Raw genomic sequence first — 23,655 nt, 5'->3', positions numbered from 1 at the left:
ATGTTTTTGGACTGTGGGAGGAAACTGGAGAACCTGGAGAAAACCCACACACACACAGGGAGAACATACAAACGCCATGCAGAAAGGCCCCAGCTTGGTCACTCACTGCTGTGGGATGGCATCTCATTCTTTGGTCAGCCAATGTGGTTGTGTTGGTCACTCTGGCACGAACAGCACGCCCGAGCTGATCCCACAAGTGTTCAGTGAGGTTGAGGTCAGGACTGCAGGCAGGCCATTGCATCCTCTCCACATCCACATTCTGGAGGTAGTCTCTGATAAACCCCACTCTGTGGGGGGGCGGGGTGAGCATTGTCATCATGGTCACCAGCATGAGGAAGAGGTGCCAGACGGTTGTGGCTGTGTATGATTCTTATGTTACTGAGGCCCCCCGTTTGTTAAATGAATAAATTGTTCAATCTTGTTTCTCTTTACACTTCAATCAGTCCCTAATGGGCAGCCATTATATAATGACAGATATAATGGAAGAAAAAATGACATCAATCTAGGAAGGAAATATACAGTAGGGGGATTTGGGTAAATCCACTCTTTAGTCACTCAGTCACATGAAGTAGATCATGTTTCCTTAGAGCAGGCCAGTCCTGTTTTAATACGACGAAGGCAGAATTAGTTAAGATTATACATTTTTTAAAGAAGCAAAAAAAAATGTTTTTAAGTTCATAGTGAAATTGGCTATAAGCCCAGACAGACTTATAGACTCCAATGTTAGACATGAAACAAGACTTGAGATATACAATCTTCCCGGAACGAGGAAGAAGTGCAGTTTGGACATAATGGGATGCACGGGGGGTTGAGATCGCCCCCAGCTCCAGCCAACAAACCACATACTTTGTTTCCTTCTCATGATGACAGGGAGCCCACAGGCATCGACTGTCCTCATTTAGGATGCCCTGATTGGTTCCCATGAAGTTAATCTACAGTCCTCAGTCTATTAAGATTTCAGATGAACTGCTGAGTCCAAAACCCACGTATGGATGTAACTGATTGAAACCCTTCACCCTGTCAAAAGATACAATGAGGACACTTTATTTATCAGCCCTTTTTTTGTCTGTCGTACAGGTAATATATACCTTCAGTTTTATTATTTGATCATGTCAAAGTTTATCTATCTTAATAAACTTTTTCTCTCTTTGTTTTTTTCCTTTTTTTTTAGATACAACATGTTTTGTCTACAGGTGAGTGATACTTTCCAAATTCACTTTTTATTATTTACAGTTATTTAATAACATCTTCTTGACTTAAAGGTTCTGATAGAAACTGACATTTGTTTGATTTATTGATTTTTGATTTAAAAACTGCACAATAGAGGCGGCTAATTGGGTTTTTTTGTTTTTTTTATTTAGTGTATGCCAATTAAGAGCAAACTCTTGCTGAGTGGTATTTTTTTAGAATAATAATAAAATACATAATTTACCCTCAACATGTCCACATTACAAACACAGTATTGGAAGGGTTGAGTGTATCAAGTAATATGAAAATAATACAGAACAAGAGAATAATAAAACATTTTTCCACCACACGGGGCCACTAATTTTCAAATAATAACCATCAGTGCCACCATCAAATCATGCTATTATTCATATTAAGCATACAAGTGTTTTATTTATTTTACAATAAATAAATAACCCTCCACAAAATACTATGTTTTTTTCCCCTGTTAACGGTTTGTATTTGTAAAGTGCTTTTCTAGACTTGATGACCACTCAAAGCGGCTTCACGCTACATTTTTGCCATTCACTCATTCACATTCACATTTTCATACAGTGCATTGCACACAGCTTAACGTGGGGTTAAGTGTTAAGAGCCGGGAATCGAACCCTCAGTCTCGCTCTGCGACTGAGCTAGCTTCACCCTTCACATTGGCCGTGCATTCATTTTCTTAAATATTCTACAGTGTGTCCGTATTGTCTTTCCTCTTCACCGTATGAAAATGAATCCAATGGCGCTTCATCTTTTTCTTTTTCTTTTTTTAGGATGTCACATTCTGTCCGTGTCATCCCCATCAGCGTCATCGCTTCGTGTGGCTTGGAGCGCCTACACTGGAGCGACATATTATCAACTGGACTCCAGAATTGTGAACTCTACCACTACTGCCCCTGTGACTGTGGAGGTTTCGACTGCCTACACACAGAAGCAGATTCAAGGGTTAAGACCTGGAAATGTTTACCGGGTCACACTGAACGTCTTTGTGTTCTTTTCAATTGTGTGCACAGATGTTAAAATAGCAATGACAGGTAAATGCAACATTAAAATGTGAATACATCGGAATACCTTTTATTGAGCGACACTGATTTAATCCAGTCACATTCCCACAGTGCCCGATACGACTCAGTTCATCTCCGTTGAACCTATTTCGAGTACGTCTGTAACGTTTGAGTGGAACAACGTGATAGGGGCGGACAGTTTTCTCCTGTTTATGGAGCAGTATGATTCGCCCTCAACAAAACACAGCAAGACCTTCACTACCTGGACGGGAGTAATGGACGGCCTGCAGCCCTCAACAACATACAACTGTTATATCTATTCCATAAACAGTGCCGGACAAAGTTACAGGAGCGCTACAAAGACAGTCATGACGTGTAAGTCCACCTAAGATGATGATTTGTTGGACCTTTAGTTGAGCTTGAGTCTAATCGAAGCTTAATACCACATGAAAACAAAGGTGGTGGTTCTAACACCTGTATTTTCTTTTGGAAGTGGTGCAGCCCCCAGCTAACGTTAACGTGGCGTCAACTGGGAGGAGTACAGCGCACGTAACGTGGACGTCTGTGAGTGATGTCCTGCTTTATGCAGTGACTGTGACTGACGCTGACAACCCCAGCAACAGCCCAGTCATCATAAACACTTCTGGCACGTCCAAGGATATTAGTAATCTGGAACCCTGCTCCACCTACACAATTGGCGTGTCATCATTAAATATTTTCCTGGTGCCTGGGGAGCCCACTAGTGTTTCACACACCACTTCAAGTAAGTGTTTCACACAATCAAACCAACACAACTCTGTGAGTATATGGTGAATATGGTGAGTATGAGAAAAGTACATTGAATGTCACATAACAACACAGTTATAATTCTGTAATGGGAAGGTAATATTAAGGTGAATTGTCTGGATTATAGTGCAATTTCCAGCTTGGTGACAAAAATGGTAATAATTTGTCAATATTGAGGTAATAGCTTGGAAACAAGAATTACCACTTTGAAATACTACTTTGTAAATATCTAGTATTACTGTAATATTATGCCATGTACCATGAAACACAAGCTCATAAAAAGAATGAATGTCATGAGTTGACAGCAAGGACCTGGACACTCCAGGAGTGAAGAACTACTATGAACCTCCGTTTTATCTCTTCACCTTTATTTTTTTCAGACATAAATCCAGTGACGACAATATCTGTGGACTACAGCTGCACTGGCAGCTTGGTGACAGTGAGTTGGGATTTGGTGTTCGGGGCTAACTCGTACAGGGCCACAGCCGTTGATGGCACTGGTGCGTCCCTGAACTGTACCTCTGCTTCAACCAGCTGTCAGATCACCATGCTCAGTTGTGGTGAGACGTACCAGGTCCACGTGGCTGCCATTTCTGACGACTGTACAAGCACCTCTAACACCCTCACCACGTTCGAGACAAGTGAGTGCAGCACATGCTAACTCCTAAAAAAAAAAAAAGAAGAAGCTGATATTGCCTGTGTTTCATCACCTGACCTGTGTGCACTGTGTGTTTGTTTCACCCACTCATTGTATCCATTATTGTCACACGTAGACATAATTAAGGTGCTTCATCACCCACGGTCCTCATAGGTCTGTCCTGTGGGAGGCTAGTTTAAGTTTCTTCTATAGTGTCTCATGCTGAGAGGTGAAATACACCCTCTTATTAGTCACCATAACCTGCCATCCTACACCAGTCAATCCAAAGCTTAGTACAGTCTATTGAAATCAGGGAGCTGTCCCAAAGGTCAGCTATCAGTCTGGAAAGAAAGAAATGGTGATGGAAATTCTGCCCAAGGAAATCATCGAGTTCTGGTTTCTGGTTCTGGTTTCTTGGATGATGTTTGTGGACACTGACACAGCAGGAGGTGAACTGTTGCTTCTTTTTTTTTTCATTTATTGTGCCATATTCTCTCCACTTTCTGTCACCTCCAGTGCCCTGTGCTCCAGCTAATGTCCAGACTGATCACACATGCTCCACCAATGTAATCGTCTTCAGCTGGGATCACACCAACAAAACCAATTACTATAAAGCCACATCAGAGGACACAAATGGCGTGAAGAGTGAATGCCTGACGGTGAAAAACAACTGTTACTTCACTAATGTGGAGTGCGGCCAAATGTACAATTTCACTGTGTTTGCGGTCAGCTCGGAATGCAGCAGCGATGTCAGCCAGCCCAAGACTGTCCAAACATGTAAGTGAGAAAACAAGGGAAACTGTGACAAAAAAAAAAAATCTGTTTTAAATATCATCGATACAATGTCAGCTTGTGGGAAGTCAACACACACTGTTTGATGCTTCCCCCGTATTTTCCGCCCTGCAGCTCCTTGTCAACCAGAAAATGTACAGACAACATATGAGTGTCTCTCTGACAAGCTCATCACAGCCTGGGACCTTGCTGATGGAGCTGATTCCTACACTGTGGAGATAAAGGGAAACACTGACGAAAGCTACAACTGCACCACAACCTCCAATAGCTGTGAGATTACTGGTATGCCATGTGGTGAACACTTCAGTGTTTGGATCAGCGCATCCAATGAAATGTGCACCACACCTGAGGAGCTGGCAGAAATATCTCAGACGGGTATGTACTGGGAGCTTTACGACACAACTGTGTGGTATAATTTTCTGTGTCGTCCTCAAGAAGATTATCTCTAAACCCCCCCCCCCCCCCTCCCCCCCTTTCAGTTCCCTGCACTCCGGAAAATGCCTCTGCTTCAGTTGACTGCAGCCAAGACTCTGCAAGGGTTAACTGGACCACAAGCGATGGTGCCATATACTACATTGTCATTGCTCAGGAGTCAAATGGAAACATCCACGGGTGCTTTTCAATGGGCTCCAACTGCTTGATCAACACCCTGACATGTGGAAATACTTACACCGCTAAAGTTATTGCCACAAACATCGAGTGCAACAGCACAAACAACGAGGAGTTTACCTTCTCGACAGGTAGGTTGTATTGGCACCAAATGCGATTGTTCTTGCTCCTCACAGTATGGCAAAGTCAGATTCCCTGCATCTTGCCTGACTCAATCCTCCGCCTGTTCTCCAGCACCGTGTGGTCCAGCTAGCGTCCAGGCACTTAGATCCTGTGATGAAAACTTGGCTCGGATAGAGTGGCAGAACCATCAGCCCAATGGCCTCTACACGGCAACAATAGAGGATCAAAGTGGCGCTCAACTCACCTGCACCAATGACACAGTCAACTACTGTACAATCAGCTCTCTACCCTGTGGGAAGACATACAGCGTCACTGTTACCTATTCAGAAGGAAACTGTGCGTCCACCTCGACGCCTATAAGCATGGACTCAGGTAATAAACTCAGAACAGTGAACTGTTTCTCTTTGTCTTTGAGTCCATCCATCCATCAGAGACAAACAACCATTCACTCTCACTCTCACATTCACACCTATGGTCAATTCAGAGTGTCCAATTAACCCCAGGGGAGAACATGCAAACTCCATGCAGAAAACACCAAACGTGCGGCCCTCTTTGTAAGAGTAATGTCCAAAATCTTAAATCCTGTGTGTCGTCTTCTCTCAGTGCCATGTGGTCCTGAGGATGTGATCGCCAGTGTGGCCTGCGATACTGAAGAGCTGACACTCACCTGGAACGTCTCCCTCCCTGCTGACAACTTCACCGCTGTCATTACCGGCGAGACGGGTCCCGCGCTGCAGTGTAACTCTATAGGGACACAGTGCACCACAGGAGGGTTGTTGTGCGGAAAATCCTACAGTGTGACTGTCTCGTCCACCAATGGGATGTGCTCAAGCCGGCCGAGTACAGAGGTCACCGTGCAGACATGTGAGAACAACAATATTATGACCACAGTGCATTTCCGCTCACAACGGCATGTTTTGGAGCAGTAAACTCTGCTCTGACTTGCTTTTCCACGGCACAGTGTGTAGATTAGCTGGGGATAGTTCAGCTACTGTATGCAAATAGGGTGACACCATAAGAATTAAGTGCAGAATTGGAGCACAACACTGTAAACAAAGGGCAACAATGGTACATTTAAAATTGGCGCATTTTGCCCAGAAGTGATGGTTCCTCATAGACTACACACTGTGTCTAGCTCCACCCTTAAGGTGCTTGCCCAAATAGCTAGGTACCCCAACAGAAAAAATTATTGTCTGTTATTGTACCTTAAAACAACTGCTTTTGACGGTAAAAAAGCAAATGAAATGAAATGCTCTTTAAACAGCCTCAAGCCTCTGCTTCATGCTTGTTTCCCTTCAGGGCCGTGTCCTCCCACCAACGTCACAGTCACTCAAACATGTTCTTCAGCCCCTGTTCCTGTGTCGTGGACAGCTAGTGACGGTGCTAAATCTTACACTGCCGTTGCCACGAGCAGCGGAGGTCACAGCACAGACTGCTCAACCAACCAGACTTCCTGCAGCCTTGCTGGGCTCCAGTGCGGAGAGGTTTACACTATTGGTGTCTCGGGAGCCAATGACAACTGCACAGGTCAACTGAGCAACACTGTCACTCTGGATACAGGTAACAAAACACTGACCACTGACTTCAGTAGTAAACAGCTCAATTAGGAGATTTATCATTCCGACCACTGACCCTGACTGATGCAGTGGTTAAGGCTGTTTTCATGTCAGTTTTGGACTGTGGTGATGTGATTTATAAGTATGTATCCTCAACTATGTGGGAAACACTGCACTGTGTACTCGTTTTCTCAATATCATTGCAGATGAGGGTCACCCCTCCATGATTTGTTTGAGTATAAATAAAGGTTATTTGTATGTATATATGTGTGCATTTCCTCTCCAGAGCCATGCACTCCCTCTAATGTGTCCAGCCAGCTGATGTGTGATGCCGGCATTGCTGACGTGTTCTGGACCCCCGCTGCAAATGCAGTGAGCTATAACGTGACGGCCACCAGCAATGGACAGACTCTCATCTGCAGCAGCTCCAGCCCTAACTGCACACTGAGCAACCTGGTCTGTGACCACGCTTATGACATTCAAGTAACGGCCACTGATGGCATGTGCGTCAGCAGTTACAGCGCTGTCTTCAGCCAAGACCCAGGTACATTTGAACAGACCTACCACTCTTAAAACGTCGTTACATGTGATGTAACGTGACGTAACATGGGGAGATTTGTTGTAGAGGCCTTTAATCACATAAAACATGAAATAATAATGATGATTCAATAGCAGTTAACTGTTAAGAACTCAGCTGACCTTATAACATAACATATAATGACACATATTAAAGGAATAGTTCACCATTTTGGGAACAGTAAGGGGACATTGTCGATGGGTAATCTTTGTGCCACACCAAGAAAGTCATCCATATTTCACCCAATAAAATGACAATTTAACTGTACACTGGTTACTATGAGGATTACTAAATCTCTTGGAGAGATTTAGTTTGTTGTTCTGCTTTTCAAAACTGCAACAACAGTTCACACTGTATCCATCGTGAATCAACTACTTTCGTACAGTTTCTTACTTTTTTGTTTGTTTTTATTGTTTCTCTTAGTTCCATGCGCTCCACAGAACATCAGCATGAATCTGCTGTGTGGGACCAATGATTTAATGGTCAGCTGGGTCCCATCTCTGAATCCCCTTAAATACACGGTTACTGCTTTGCCACTGAGTGGGAGTGCAGTGACTTACTACACCAGCAATGCCAGCTTGAGTCTGAGTGGTCTTCAGTGTGGAGGGACCTATAATGTCACAATCAAAGCTTCCTCTGGCAGCTGCAGTGGAGCATACAGCGCCCCACAAACTATTCAGACAGGTAATAGAAATGCAACAATAATATCTAACCAAGTGTGTTCATTTGATGTGTTTGACGGACTGTGATGCCCTGTGCAGCACCCTGCCCCCCTCAGAGCCTAACAGCAGAGGCCCAGTGCGGCACCAACTCTCTCCTGGCCTCGTGGAACACATCTCTTGGTGCCACCACCTACACAGCAACAGTGACCGGCCCCGAAAGCTTCTCTGACAGTTGCTCCTCATCAAGCCTCACATGCTCTGTCTTTGGTCTGCAGTGCTCCAGTCAGTACAATGTCACATTAACGTCCCAAGATGGCCACTGCACCAGCGCTCCCATTCAAACTGTTTTAACAACAGGTGGTGTTTACATATTTGACATATATTGTTGACTTGGAACACACGTTGTGACACACACCTCATTTTCCTCCTCTGGCAGGACCATGTGACCCTGCCAATGTGACCAGCAGTCTTCACTGTGGCTCAGACATGGCCACAGTGTCCTGGGTTGCCTCTGCTGGGGCTGTGGCCTACACTGTTGTAGCCCAAGATACCAGCTCTCAGAGTTCTACTTCCTGTAGAAGTAGTACAACTTCCTGTCAGCTGAGCCAGCTTCAGTGCGGCAGAGTTTACAACCTGACTGTAGTGGCCGAGGATGCCAGCTGTAACAGCACCGGAAACACTGAAGCGGTGCTGATGACAGGTAGAAGAGGGGACAGCTTGACAGACTTAAGAGTACAACAAGTCGAACATTACTGATCCTTAGCCCTGTCTGCTTGCCCTCTCAGCTCCTTGCGCTCCCTCCATCCATAACAGCACCAACATCTGTGGCGCCAGTTCTTCCTCTCTGTCATGGGAGTTAATGGCTGATGCAGTAGGTTACACAGTTAACGCGACAGCTACAAGCGGGCACCAGGTTTCGTGCAGCTCAGCGACTGCTACATGCACCCTAACAAATGTCCAGTGTAGCGAGACCTACACCGCCACAGTCGTCGCACAAGGAAGCCAGTGTGACAGCACACCTGGACCTAGCTCCAACTTTTCTACAGGTGAGTGTGTGCATGAATGAATTAGTGTGTGTGAGTTTTAGAGTCAGGGTAAGAATTAGGTTTAGGTTAGGCATGGAGTTGTGAGGGTTATACAAGTGTATGTAAAGCAAATGCAGTGTTTCTCCTCTTCACACATGTGTTACAACAGTGTTTTGCCCTGCCGCAACACACCTGATTCGCTTGATGATGAGCTGATTTGTAACAGGTGTGTTGGAGCAGGGCAACATCTAAAACATGCAGGACAGTGGGTCCCTGAGGACCACGACTGGGAAACAATGGTGGTTGAGAACGTGAAAAAGGTAACTGTGAAGCGAAAAGAATTATGGAGTGAAGACTGGAAACACTTTATCTCCAGTCTTCTGTTCAGGATGTTTTTAGGCGTGACTCTCCGCCATCTTGAAATGTCAAAGATTATCTCCACTCAGGAACTCGTGTATCAAAATTAGACGTGAGGGGATATTTTGCACATCCAAACTCAGATTTACCATAATTCTGATGGTAATTCCGGCAGCAATAAAGCAACATAAAACCCTCACTCAAAATGCACTTTATCAGCTTTTACCCTTTTAATTTCGAAAGTGCTGCTCCCACACTAATGCCTCTGGTTTGCCAGTTAGGTGAGATGTCTTTGTCCTGAAAATGTGTCTTTAAAAGAAAAGCCACTTTTCTTTTAATTCATAAAGGGAAATTAAGTAGAGATATGAGGAAATGAAGTGGGGAAGAAAAACAAGAAAAAGAAGAACCGACTCCCGCCAGGGTGTCACACTGGTGTCCACTCATATCTGTGTTGTGTTTTCCTCTACCTCTAAATGTTAAAATAATTCACAAAATTAACATCATCAACCCGCAAGTAGCAATTGAGACCATTAAATCTTCAGGAAAATGTTTAGGTACTAGAGTTAAAAATCAAGTGAGAATGAAGAAGGTAATTTCCCCATAAACTTCTATTGAAATGTAGTTATTTCTGCAACCAGTGGAGCCAGCCCCTAGTGTCTAACTACTACTTTGGTCATACTTCCTGGGCTTCATTTTCCAAAACTGGAAGGCTATTATGTACAGTCTAGTATGTTCTTACTAAGAATGCTGTACAATAATAGGGTTAGGGCAGTAGTAGTTATAGTTAAGGTCAGCGTAAGCCTCCAGTAAAAGAATGTAAGTCAATGTACTGTCCTCGGAAGTCATGGAAAACAGACTGTGTCTAGGGAATCGCCTCTTGCTTCGTTAACACTGGTCGTGTTACTGTGTCTCCTGTTTTCCTTTCAGAACCTTGTTCTCCCTCTGTCATATCTAAGCATTACACCTGTAACACCAGCACAGCTGAGTTCAGCTGGACTAACCCCGCAGGAAGCCTCGGCTTTGTGGCTCATATAGCAGGGGAGGGCTATCAGGACGACTGCAACACTACAGACACCAGCTGTGTGTTTCACAGCCTTCCCTGTGATTTGTGTTTGAATATAACTGTCCAAGCTCAGGGATCCCAATGCAACAGTCTCCCAAGTGTCATTGAATCCATGGAAACAGGTAATTATTCCACTAAAAATACTGCTAACAACAATTATGACACACATAATAACTTTGACTGTTTTACAACAGATTTGGGAAATAAAGACGTTTAAAAACATAATTAACTTCCACTTTTATTCAGGAGCAAAAATTATTTCATTGATTTTTTTTTATCACTCACTCACTTATTGCCCACCATCAATGGGGAGTGGGAGCCGATCCCAGCTGACATAGGGCAAACATGTAAAGAAGAACAGTCATTCACTCTCACATTCACACCTGCCCAATTAACGTCTGCATGGTTTTGGAGCGTGGGAGGAAACTGGAGTTCCCGAGAAAAACCCACGCACACACGGGGGAGAACATGCAAACTGTATTCGTATATCAACATTGACCAACTTTGTCATCACCCACGTCTCTTCCCTCCGCAGTCCCGTGCACCCCTCAGAATGTGAGTGCCACACTGGGGTGTTTGAATCACTCAGCCTCGGTGACGTGGGCAGGAAGCCCGAGTGCGATAGGATACAATGTGACATTAACAAGCCAGGATGGACACACACACCACTGCCACAGCGACACTTCCAGCTGTGATGTACCTGATATCCACTGTGGCGAAACCTACAGCATCACAGTCACACCGTTCTCTATGACGTGCACAGGAAACCAAAGTGCTGCGTACAGCTTCAGCTCAGGTGCACAAAGACTTGATCACCCATTTGTAACTGGCAGATTACACATCAGAAAACAAATATTGACTCTTTTTTTTTTTTTTTTAACAATTTTCTTCAGGTCTTTGTCCTCCCAGTAATGTCAGTGTGTCTCCAAATTGTGAGGACAACACTGTCTCTTGGTCTCTAGTGCCAGGGGCAGAAATGTACATAGCAACCGCAAGTGCAGAAGACGGACATACTCACACTTGCAGCTCAAACTCCTCCAACACATGTCATTTCACTGATCTCCATTGTGGGGAAATCTACTCTGTCACTGTACAAACAGTGGACAGGGGCTGCTTCAGCGAACCAAGCTCAGCTGTGGTGCTGACAACAGGTGAGAATCGGCTGCAGTGAAGTTGGGTTCCTTTGTGTGATGATCGATCACAGGCAATCATTTTTATTTTAGCTTATTTTTTGTATGATAGTATTATTTGTATTATAGGACATGATGTCACTTTAGTAGTACGTTCCCATCTAGAGGAAAATTGACAATAAAGCACGACGCTTGTGAGTGGACACCATTGACGTGCCTGGTTTCAGTCTGAACTCCTGTTTAGAACATCAGCCAAATTGTAAATGTCAACAAATCTCTACAAAAACGTGAATTTCAGGTTCTGATAGGTGACGTCACAACTGGTCACTACTTGTTTAACTTGTTAAATATCAGCTATTAACCAGAATTCAAAAAACTGTTTATTAAATGTAAGGTTGAGGTCTCCCCATGTTCATACACTGTTTCTTTTCTAATGTATGATGACTTAAATTCTTCTGAAAGCTCCTACTGGCAGCACACGTGCTAACCTGTGATCAAACTCTCTCCTGCAGCTCCCTGCCTCCCAGAAAATGTCTCAGCAGAAGTACAGTGTAACACTAATGTGATGGCTGTGAGTTGGGCACAGACAACTGGCTCGGGTGACTACACCGCCTGGGCGATCAGCACTGACGGACACAATGCCTCTTGTAATTCTACATCCAACTCCTGCAGCATCAGCGGCCTGCAGTGTGGCAAAGTCTATGAGGTGTCTGTCACCCCGTCCACCACTCAATGCAGCGTCATTGCTGCCTCCGACTACAGGGTTCAGGCTGGTGTGTACTGCTCCTTCATATATATATATGTATATACTGTATGTATGATTATGATGAAGAACAATAAATAAAAGGGTTCTGTCTTTCACCTTTCTCCAGCTCCCTGTAAACCTGAGAACACCACTGCTGAGCAGAACTGTAGCAGCAACGTCATGTCAGTAACGTGGGACGAGGGGAACACAGCTCAGAACTACACCGTTACTGCCTCTCCTGCATCGGGTGTTAACTCCACCTGTGTCTCCACTGGGAGCAGCTGCTCCTTCCTGGACCTGAGCTGTGGTCAACTCTACACATTCACCGTGATGGGACACACTAATGTGTGCATGAGCGAAATGAGTACACCAATAGAGAAGATGACTGGTATATTCAAGTTTGCTTTTTAAAAAAAAACAAAAAACAAAAAAAACAATTTGCTAGTAAAAGAAAATAACTTTTTAAAAATAGTTTCACATTTTTACTGGTCTCCTACGCTGCGCTTTTCTCTCTTTACAGCCCCATGTGCTCCTACCAATGTGTCAGCTAATATGAACTGTACCACACACGACGCTCTGCTCAGCTGGAGTAGTGCAGCTGGAGCTGAAGCTTATAACGTCCAGGCAAACTCCACCAATGGACATGGCTCCTCCTGCAGTGGGGCTGGGACATCGTGCAACCTTGACAGTCTGGTCTGTGGTGAGGAGTACTCAGCTGTTGTTGAGCCACTGGACACTGGCTGTCCTGGGCCTGCCAGCTCCCCGGTCACGTTTACTACTGGTGAGTATAGCTCAAAACCTTGGACTGTTAGAGTCCACTGTGCAAGTGATCTAACGGTGAGACTCCTCCACTCACCTCTCCCTTTCTCTAGTGTGTCAGGGAATTACAGTGGCCTTCTCATACTGGAAGGGACACCCTTTTTTTCTTTGGATTTTTCTCTGGTGCGTGTTATGTGACATGGCCGAGTTGCATTGCAGTCGATAATGTAGAGGAATATGAGACGTGTCAACATTGTACAATCTATATGCATCATGCTTGATGTCTTTTCCCATTTCTATTAGATGCACGTCACACAGTGTAAAGCAAATATACACTTATACAAACACACCTACTGGTATTATATTCAATTTATGCCAATAGTGTTCATGTTCACTCTCTTCAGAGCCTTGTGTTCCCACGTCTCTCTCTGTCCAATACAATGCAAGCACCGCCCAGGTGATGTGGGGCACAGCAAGTGGAGCCGACTCCTACTCTGTCGAAGCTGTGACCGACCAGGGCCCAGCGGTCACCTGTGACACCAACAACACCAGCTGCCTCCTGACTGGCCTGCAGTGCAGTCAGGTCTACAACGTGACTGTAATAGCGCACAACGAGGCGTGTGACAGTTCAGTGTCTGGAACTCATCAGCTCCTAACCGGTTGGTTACATGATCGTGTTTATTACTAGGATAAAGTCTTTGTTTTCTTCTTCTTCTTTTTTTTTTAAATAAATGTGTGTTTGACTTTTTATCCAGAACCCTGTCCACCGACAAATGTCCAGGCCAATGTAGCCTGTGAAAGTCTTACTGTGACTGTCTCCTGGGACCAGAGTGCCCTCGCTGTGGGTTACGTTGCTTACGTTGACAGCCAGAGTGGCCACTACACTTCCTGTGCTGCCACAAATACCCAGTGTACAGTCTCAGGAGTGATGTGTGGTGCAGTGTACAATGTCTGGGTCAAGGCTCTGGGACAAGTGTACAACAGCTCTGACAGCACAGTGGTGTCTCTTACATCAGGTAAAGTCATAGGAGACATTGGCATCTTTGCAGGCTGTTGCTGCTGTTGGGAAAGGGCGGGGTGAGCAGTGGGAGATTGTTATAGTCTGCAGTCTCACCAATATATGGCACTATTACATACACAGTGGACCTTTAACACAGAGGTGGTAAAATTAAAGTACTTTGAGCCCCTAAAACTGATCATAAGGCTGGAAAAGTGAGTCAAATATGTCAAAAAGAATGTCAGCCTTAAATAAACTATTAGGAAATAGTGAGGACTGTATGTTTTAAGCTGTAAATATGAATTAGGTGAATCTTGGAACTAAGAAACTGTTAGATATGATTCAATTTCTAAATGTTAAGTTCACATTCTTCCATAATTCCACAGGGCCTTGCCAACCTAGCAGCATAGACGCTGTGATGAACTGCGAGGCTCGCTTTGCTACCATATCCTGGCAGCTCAGTGTTGGAGCTGTGTCGTACACTGCTGAGCTGACATCCACATCAGGCCACGCCACGGGCTGCACCACAAACCACACCCACTGTGAGGTGAGCTCTTTGCAGTGTGGAGAGGAATATAACGTCACTGTGATGGCTCTGGGGGAAACCTGCAACAGCAGTGCTCAGATGGCAGGACACCTCACCACAGGTACACTACTCTTTCATTTGGTACTGTATGTCCTTTTTTTTTTTTTTTTTTTGCGTTTAGGATTGATTTGCATCCACTAATACTCACGCTGTTTCCTCAGCTCCATGCCTGCCTGGAGATATTTTGACAGTAGCCAACTGTAACTCTGATGGTGCTGCCAATGTGTCCTGGAATACAATTTCTGGAGCAGCAAACTTTTCCCTGACAGCCTTTGTCAGTGGAAGTGTTCAGACTCTGTGTACGACTCAGGAGAACAGCTGTAATGTGACAGATCTAGCATGTGGGGAAACGTACAACCTCAACATCACTGTCAGCAACGAAGAGTGCAGCCTCACAGCCATGATGCCCACTAACGTCACCACACGTGAGTCTTTTTTTCTTTTTTTTTTTTTTAAGTCATTGGTGGACTTTCTTATTCTGTATTTGGTTTTCAAAATCGGACCCATATCCTCTGTTCAGGTCCTTGTCCACCACAGGGTGTAACTGTTGACCTGGGGTGTGGCTCCAACACCACAGTCTTGTCCTGGGTGGGGACATCTGATGTTGAACTGTACAAAGCAACTGCTATAAAGGCATCAGGAGGAGAGGTGAAGAAGTGTAACTCCACCGGCTCCACCTGTCACTTCCCAAGCCTGGTCTGTGGAGAGACCTACAACTTTACAGTCACAGCTCTGAGCCAAGACTGCTGCAGCCAGGCCAGCAGTACTGTATCCCTCCAAACAGGTATATCTGATTAACTCCATCCATCCATTTTCTACCAATCTCAGCTGACAGTGGAGCCATAGGTGGGTTACACCCTGGACAGGTCACCAGTCCATCACAGGGCGATCTGATTAACTCATATAACGAATTGTTTGAATCTTTCTGAGTGTTTCCTCTTTCCCCTCTCAGAGCCTTGCCAGCCTGTGATTACATCAGTTCAGACACTCTGTCAGAGCGAGCAGGTCCAGATCTCCTGGGGTCAGACGAGCGGAGTTGTGAATTACGCAGTCACAGTCAAAGGCAACCTTGAGTTTGTAAAAGATTACAACACAACAGGGACCATTCTGTCCGTCCCTCTGCCATGCGGACAGCACTATAATGTCACTGTGCAAGGACAGGGCTATGTGTGTGAAAGTATCCCCAGCAGTCCTGCCTTCTTCAAGACCGGTACGCTGTTTCTATTTTTTTGCCACAGCACTCACAGTAGCGGTCGTAGGTTTACGCGCCTCCTCTCTCCACAGGCCCGTGTATCCCCCAGAATGTGACGACCTATATGCAGTGTGATTTAAATAAGGGGTCTGTCAGCTGGGACTCAAGCGATGGTGCGGAAACATACGTGGCTGAGGCGACAGGCCTGGACGGACACAATCACCAGTGTCCCACCAACACCACCTCCTGCACCTGGGACGACCTGCACTGTGGGGAGAGCTACACTGTCGTAGTGAGAGCGAAAGATGACAACTGCACCAGTCTGCCCAGCTCCAGCGCAGTCATCTGCATGGGTATGTCACGCAACATTTGGTGCATGCATTTACAGGAATACTTCAGAAGGGTCTCTGAAACATCATTGCCATCCCTCTTTTTCCCAGATCCCTGTGTGCCCGAGAATGTGTTTGCTTCTGCGGACTGCAACAGGAAAGTTGTTTCTCTGACCTGGGCTGCAAGTAATGGTTCAGAAACATATAATGTAACTGCTGAGGCAGAAAACACAACGACTCAGCTCATGACTAACGTCACCACAGTCGACTTTTTCGACTTAGCCTGTGGACAAGACTACAACCTCACCGTCACACCTCATAGTAATCACTGTGCTGGCAGCTCTAGTGAACAGGCTTTCATACAGACATGTAGGTGAAACACCTTTGTATGAGTTTAGTTTAAAGGTCAAACAGGTCTAACATTATTTCTTTCATCAGGGCCGTGTGCACCTTCAGAAATCTCAATTCTTCACAACAGTCTCACTGACTTCGCCATCATAACATGGCAGGCCAGCAATGGGTCAGACAGCCACACAGTCTCCTTGCAGAGTGATAGTGGCGTCTCCACTACAGCTGTGCCTACTGGGAGTCATTTGAATGTCACAGACTTGGACTGTGGGTACAACTTCTCTGTGTCGGTCACAGCTTACAATCAGCAGTGTAACGCCACCTCCAGTGAAGACACATTTCTGCAGTCAGGTGAGCATGAAACGGCGGTTTACAAAGGGAAATACACGCCGTATTTATTTTTTAATGTGTCACATCACAAATTGATGTGACACATTATAATCCAGAACTTATTGATATTATTATTGAAATGCAAACAAAATCGGAGCTGGAAACCAAATGAAACCATTATTTAACTAATAAATGAATACATGAATAAATATAAAAAAGGATATTTACATTCAGAAAAATAACAGTGTTATCAGGTTTTGTTTATCTTTCCCTTTACTCCACTGAAGGTTGATCTATATTAAATCTCTGTGTTACACTTAAATACATCATTTGTAACTGAGCTGAATATTAAGTCAGTTATTCTCTGACTCTATACTCTCCGTCTGCAGCGCCATGTGTGCCCACTAATGTCACAGTTGTGAGGGACTGCGTCAACAACACTGCTCTTGTGTCCTGGTCTGCAAGTCGTGGGGCTTTACAGTACTCAGTGACAGCCCGCTGTAGTAATGGCACCGTCAGCTACCAGACGTCTGACCTCAGCTATAACCTTGACAACCTCGCATGTGGCAGCAGCTACACCATTCAGGTACTGGCCATGGATGACCGCTGCTCAAGTGCCCCAAGCCTGGAAGTGATGTTGGACTCAGGTGAGACATGCAACCAAAAACAAACAAGTTCAGGTTTGTCGTATGAGGCACTGACGTAATCTGCGTCATGACTGTGCTGTGCACATGCACAGGGAAGGTTGTGCACGTGGTGTAAAACAGACTTTAGCCGCTTAACATGCATCAATAACAATCTTTAAAATATGTTCACTGCTTTTCTAACTGTAAAGTGAAGTTTGTGTCTCTCCCCCACCAAAGTCCATTCTGTGAATCTGTGTTTTGAGCTTGCAGGCGCATGGGAGCTGCTGGTCTACTGCTGGTCTACTGCTGCCTCATTTGTGTCACTTAGATAAATCTGAATGAAGGATTTGAAACACTGAGGTCACAAAATAACATATTAACTTAGTGATGGAGGCAGCAATGCATCAACACCTCCTGTGTGTCGTGATGTAAAACTTCCTGTTCTTTTCAATAGTCTTTGGTGCAGGAGAGTGAGCTGTTGACAAAGACACTTTAGTTTTCAGTTGAAAAAGACCATCTACTAGCAGGATAAAGCCTTTAATATAATCTCAAGATAGTGTAAACTTATGCTGCCATAGTTTATATTAGGTGAGCCTTTTCATGATCGGCTATAATCTGTTTTTCTTGGCGTCCCCACTGGTATTTACTGAGAACATGCAGCACAGGGCTACCAGCTGTATGTAAGACGATGACAACACCTCCAACAACCTAAACTATCACTTTAAAGGTCACAGCTCTGTAATCAATAACTCTTCTCATCAACAGCCCCCTGCCCTCCACAGAACGTGAGTGCCCAGTTCAGCTGTTCCTCAAATGACATGACAATTTCTTGGGATGCTGTTGGAGAGGCCGACCACTTTCTGGTGTCAGCAACTGCAGACAACGGTGGAATCAGTGAATCCTGCAACACCACAAACACATGGTCCTCCTTCAGCAACGTGAGCTGTGGAAAAACCTTCACCGTCCATGTCACGTCTGTCAGAGGCAACTGCCCCAGCCAGCCCAGTCAGACCTGCAGCATCCTGTCAGGTATTAAACATTAAAGCTTATTCATACTAAGAAAAAAAAAACCTTTGTTTAGTCACAGATTTGAAGCTCAAATGCACACAGTTGGTGTAGTGGTTAGCACTCTTGTTGTGCAGCAAGAAGATGTTCTCCCTCTGTGTGCATGGGTTTTCTCCAGGTTCTCCAGCTCCCTCCCACAGCCCAAGAACATGCAGATTTGGGGATTCGATTAAATTGGACACCCATATCTCACACTCTCACACTCACACCTACGGTCAATTTGGAGTGTCCAATTTACCTTATCCCCAAATCTGCATGTCTTTGGAATGTGGGAGGAAACCACAGAACCTGGAGAACCCCCCCCCCCCCCAGATGCAGAATAAGGCATTCATAAGTACTTAATAATGACTAACTAAGAGCCAATATGTTACTCATTTGGTTACTAATTTTTACTAAACGTTTTTTTTGCAATATTAAATCACTATTTTGTGGACTCATATGACAATGAGCTGAATTATATCTTAACATTACGCACTATAGCTTTAACTTTTATATCTGCTCTCTAGCCCCCTGCCAGCCTCAGGGAATCAGCGGCAACATCGACTGTGTCACCAATTCTGCTTGGATATCGTGGAGCGCAGCTCTGGGGGCGGACAGCTACACAGTGTCTGCTGTGGGTGGAGAAGACTTCACAGCTAACTGCACCACCTCCAGTAACACGACATGCGAGGTAGAAGACCTGGCATGTGGTGTACATTATGATTTCAATGTGACTGCTGAAAACAGCCAGTGTGAGAGTCAGCCAAGTGCCACCATCAACCTGCACACAGGTAACAGATTTTAGTCACAGTAGTGCCATGATTGTTGCCACAAACAACAAAACACAACACAGTTAATGACATGTTCCTTGGCTCCTCTTCCTCCAGCGCCCTGCTCCCTCTCTGCTATCACGGCCTTCCCCCAGTGCCACAATTCCTCCATCCTCGTCGTGTGGGAGCTGATGGAGGGCAGCGTAGGAAACACTGTATACATTGCTACAGCAAAAGCAAGCGATAACACCACCCTATCCTGCAATGACACGGGCATTAGCTGCTATCTGCATGGAGCCCAGTGTGACCTCCGGTATACCATCATCGTAGCTGCTTCATCGGACCAATGCAGCAGCATGAGAAGTCCACCCTATAGAATTTACATGGGTACATGTTTGTTTACTCACTGTCAAAGATCACAAAACACCGGTCACGTGTAAATGGTAAACTTGGGCATAATGTTGTTGACATTGCATGAACTAGTAGTAGTTCATAATACGTTTTGTAATGCGATACATGGTTACTGATTTATTAGTGTGGTTTTATGTTTTTACAAGCGTGCTAATGCTGATGTCATTCTTCCACTCAGAGCCCTGTCCACCTCAGAACATGAGCCTCAGCTCCTCTTGTGAGGAACACAACAGTGTGATGGTGTCCTGGACTCCTTCTCCTGTGGCTGAAGCCTACAGCGTTGTCGCCACGGCTGCAGACGCACACGTGCACACTTGCAACACCACGTCGTCCAGCAGTAACTGCAGCATATCAGCTCTCCACTGTGACCAGCAGTATACGTTTTTTGTCACTGCCAGTCATGAGAATTGCTCCAGTGAAGCCAGTGAAAACGCAACGCTGAACACAGGTAGTTGTCTTCATACACACTGGTCCTTGTGTTAGTTCATGCAGTGCACCACAGTCGTGTGCTTCAACCAGGACATGTTCTTTACTTTGCTACACCAGTGCTGCCTCACTACATTAGCGTCACCTTTCCAGGTCAGACTTTGAAAGGCTCAAAGGTTTAAAATCTGATTCAATATCTTACTGGGGGTAAAAAAAATTAAATAAAAAAAAACCCACCAAGGAGTCTAGAAAAAAGTCACATTTACATTTATACCACTCCAGGATCATAAAAGGGGTTTGAATTAAGGAGAAAGGGACCATCTTGTCTAATTGTGCAAATTTCTGCCAGTTCCATTTCAACAACTAGGTTGTGGTGCATACATTTAAAACCAAATTATTGGCAGTTTCAGGACAGTAAGAATATAACATTTTCCTATCCAGGTCCCTGCCCGCCCAGTGGAGTCTCCGTCACGTTCCACTGCAACAACGGGTCTGCAGAGTTGTCGTGGATGCCCGGCGTGAGCGCTGTCGAGTACTACGGCTGTGCTCAGTCTGAGAATGGAGAGATGCTGTACTGTTCCAGCACATCTCTCACTTGTACCATTGAGGGACTGGACTGTGGAGAAGTTTACAATTTCACCGTCCGGGCCTCAGATGGCACATGCAACAGCTCCTTGAGTGACCCAGTGCAGCAGGGGGCAGGTAAAATAGCCGGAACATCACTTCTTGACGCTTCTGTTTAAACTTTGTAATGCGATGTGTGTTAATATATCAATTCAATCCTCCTGTCTCTCCCTCAGTTCCCTGCCCTCCAGATGGAGTTGAGGTGCAGGTGCTGCCAATGCAGATGGAGGCCCAGGCGCTGCTATTCAGCTGGAACCAGGTGTCCTGTAATGACAGTTGGTACTTGGTGACATTGACAGGGAGTCTCCTGGGAGAGAGCATGGCCCTGTTTCAGATACTCTCCTATTGGACAAACAGCTTGTATTTTGAGATTCCACTTCCCTGCGGGTCTGCCTACAACGCCACAGTGCACAGCAGAAACAGTGCTGGTACCAGCGATCCTTCCGAGACTCTCAGTGGACTGACAGGTACATGACGCTGAGCTGACATACTGTCTTTTATTCATGTTGCAGTTGATATGCAAAGGGCGGACATTAAATACACTACTCATCGGTATGTTTGAGTAAGTGTATAATCACATAAAACGTTTTGTTTCTTCTTAAAAGAAGTACTTAAGGCAAGGGCCTTGCTTTAGAGAACTATCCATCTTGTGCTTTTTCCCCACGAGATATCACCAATACTTTAATGTCTGTGTTAAAAACTGATGATCTCTTAACGGACCAAAGCTTCCACTGTACATTAAACATGCCATTGTAACAAATAGTAACTCCAGTCAAGGCTGTAAGTGAACATTTAGTCTTGTTTAATTCATGGTTTATCTGTGGGCCTTTTGAATAGCAGACATTTTTGCCACGCTCTCGCAGTGAAAGCAATAATTAGACACATCAACACCTGAAAATGAGGAAGCAAAATGGAACTCATCCATCGTTCGATCATTTTTTTCAAATATATGCCACGAAAAAAAAAAGTACTACTTCACAGGCCAACTTGAAATCTAATCTAATAACTAACAGTATTTAAGCGAGGGGTTCCCAAACTTTTCAGGCCCCTCGCCCATAATGACAGGACCAGACACTTCCCAGGACTTTGAATACATCATTCCTTTTCTTCTTTAAATGTACATACTGTCAATCATCCTGGCCACTCAGGAGTCATATATGGATAGAAATGTTCATAATTCTCACTTAAAATGTAACCAATTTTTTGTATTAATTCATTTTTATTATAAGTGTGTTACAATTGAAACTAAAACATATGACAAGCTGCCATTGATTGTATTGTGTTTGATTCGTCAACATTTGTACTTCAAGCTTGACTTCGTTTCAGGTGCTTTAAATAATTCTTCATCTCTCTTCTCCCAGCTCCTTGTCCACCAACAAATGCAATGTACTCAAGTAGCGGCCCCGTATCCTCCATTTATTGGGATGCATCAGTGTTTGCTTCAGCATACACAGTGTATGACAACAGTGTCACACCATGGGTTCAGATGTGCAGAGTGACGGGGCTGTCCTGCAACCTCTCAAACGTCACTTCCAGTAACCTGGTCGTCACAGCCAGCAACGCGGCTGGAGAGAGTGAAGTTTCGATTATCAATCTTGGTAGGAACTGATGTGCATGGTGAGAAATGCATTCAGCTGCATTTTTCAAAAGCAAATTGAATGATGTGAGCCTTTTTCTTCATAGTACCATAACTACGCAGCAGGGGAGATCTTACTGGAATGCAGAATGGTGAGTGTATGTTTTTTGCTGCAGTTAATATACAGTAATATACTTAATACAATCTAAAAGTCATTGGTCACAGAAATTCTATTTCTAATTCTTCTTTCCCCAAACAGAGGACCTCCCAGCTCCAACTCTTCACATCACAAAAACAACTCCACCAATGATGAGGAATGTATAGTGCAGGGGTGTCAAACTCCGATGACCGGGGGGCCAATGGGCATCTAGTCTGGTCAAGAGGGGGGAAAAAACAACAGTTCAGTAGAGGGTGGGCAATATGATGTTAAAATTTTAACACAACATTCCATGATATCGCATATTCATGATCAAATTTCACAAAGTAGCAGTGCTTGTTTCGTTATGGAACGACACACGACTTACTGATAATAACAAATTTATGATGCAAAATAAATCTAGTCACAGCAAAAACAGAGAAATGAATCTAAAACCAAGTATAAAATACTGTGGACAACTGTAATTGATACACCAGACATATTCTAATGTTAATAATGTGATAATTACAAAAAAGGTCTTCTTATTACTATTATAAAAAATATTATTATTATATTCTGTCAAGTCTGTCGTGGGCCACGTTTTCATTATGATATATTAAGTGGTGGGCCACATGAGGCCCACAAGCCACCCCTTTGACACCTCTGGTATAGTCAATTTACTATTTCAACCAGGAACCAAGACATGGCAGGGGATGAACTATTGTCGACTCATCGGGAGGCCTGTGCACATAAATGTGATGTAGTTATCAAAAAGTACTTTCCGACATTTGCTCAAAAATGCACAATAACTTTAGATCTGGTAGACCATGGGCATTAGTGCGGGTTTCCTCTGACAGATACACTTATCATCCGCTGCAGTTCTGCATCTCAGTCATGTAATGAAATGTTAGACTGGGATTACTACAATTTACGATTCAAATGACCAAAGATGTCAAAGTTAAATGCGTGTGTAAGAGGTAAATGATTAGTTTGCCTTTGGTTAAGGTTATACATCTTTTCTCTGGGGGCTTTAACACCTGCTTCATATTTTATTCACTTTTTGTAACTTATGTATTGGTGATAACAGTTTCACGTGTGTATACACTTTTCTGAATGTATATTTAACAATGAGATTATTTTCACACTACATGCAAATAAAACTGCTTTTTAAAACCCCCATTTGCATTCAGCATCTCTATTTCCACCGTCTGACTGTT

At 44.4% G+C, this 23,655-nt stretch overlaps 1 protein-coding gene across 1 annotated transcript; it reads left to right on the top strand.

The window, feature by feature from the left end:
• The first annotated feature begins 967 nt into the window (after nucleotides 1-967).
• On the top strand, nucleotides 968-23,617 carry LOC131455355 (mucin-4-like). Its single transcript, XM_058622933.1, has 42 exons — nucleotides 968-1,077; nucleotides 1,172-1,193; nucleotides 1,992-2,252; nucleotides 2,334-2,597; nucleotides 2,716-2,985; nucleotides 3,389-3,649; nucleotides 4,162-4,422; nucleotides 4,552-4,812; nucleotides 4,917-5,177; nucleotides 5,281-5,541; nucleotides 5,773-6,033; nucleotides 6,469-6,729; nucleotides 7,012-7,269; nucleotides 7,726-7,986; nucleotides 8,064-8,321; nucleotides 8,401-8,664; nucleotides 8,750-9,010; nucleotides 10,274-10,531; nucleotides 10,945-11,205; nucleotides 11,303-11,560; nucleotides 12,052-12,312; nucleotides 12,412-12,672; nucleotides 12,805-13,065; nucleotides 13,448-13,702; nucleotides 13,799-14,059; nucleotides 14,427-14,687; nucleotides 14,788-15,051; nucleotides 15,147-15,410; nucleotides 15,579-15,836; nucleotides 15,911-16,171; nucleotides 16,259-16,516; nucleotides 16,586-16,846; nucleotides 17,215-17,472; nucleotides 18,217-18,480; nucleotides 19,023-19,286; nucleotides 19,383-19,652; nucleotides 19,855-20,124; nucleotides 20,544-20,804; nucleotides 20,903-21,193; nucleotides 22,088-22,324; nucleotides 22,410-22,454; nucleotides 22,562-23,617. The coding sequence occupies exons 1-41, from the start codon at nucleotides 1,033-1,035 to the stop codon at nucleotides 22,415-22,417; spliced, it is 10,017 nt and encodes a 3,338-aa protein (XP_058478916.1). The 5' UTR covers nucleotides 968-1,032; the 3' UTR covers nucleotides 22,418-22,454; nucleotides 22,562-23,617.
• The last annotated feature ends 38 nt before the right edge of the window (nucleotides 23,618-23,655 follow it).

Source organism: Solea solea, chromosome 1, assembly GCF_958295425.1.
Source record: "Solea solea chromosome 1, fSolSol10.1, whole genome shotgun sequence".
Taxonomy (NCBI): Eukaryota; Metazoa; Chordata; class Actinopteri; order Pleuronectiformes; family Soleidae; genus Solea; species Solea solea.
This window is presented reverse-complemented; position numbering and strand designations above follow the sequence as displayed.

Coding starts and splice junctions, on each gene's coding strand:
- LOC131455355 (XM_058622933.1), top strand. CDS start 1,033: ATGAGGACACTTTATTTATCAGCCCTTTTTTTGTCTGTCGTACAG. Junction 1,194..1,991: donor ACAACATGTTTTGTCTACAG/GTGAGTGATACT, acceptor TTCTTTTTTTAG/GATGTCACATTCTGTCCGTG. Junction 14,688..14,787: donor GGCAGGACACCTCACCACAG/GTACACTACTCT, acceptor CTGTTTCCTCAG/CTCCATGCCTGCCTGGAGAT.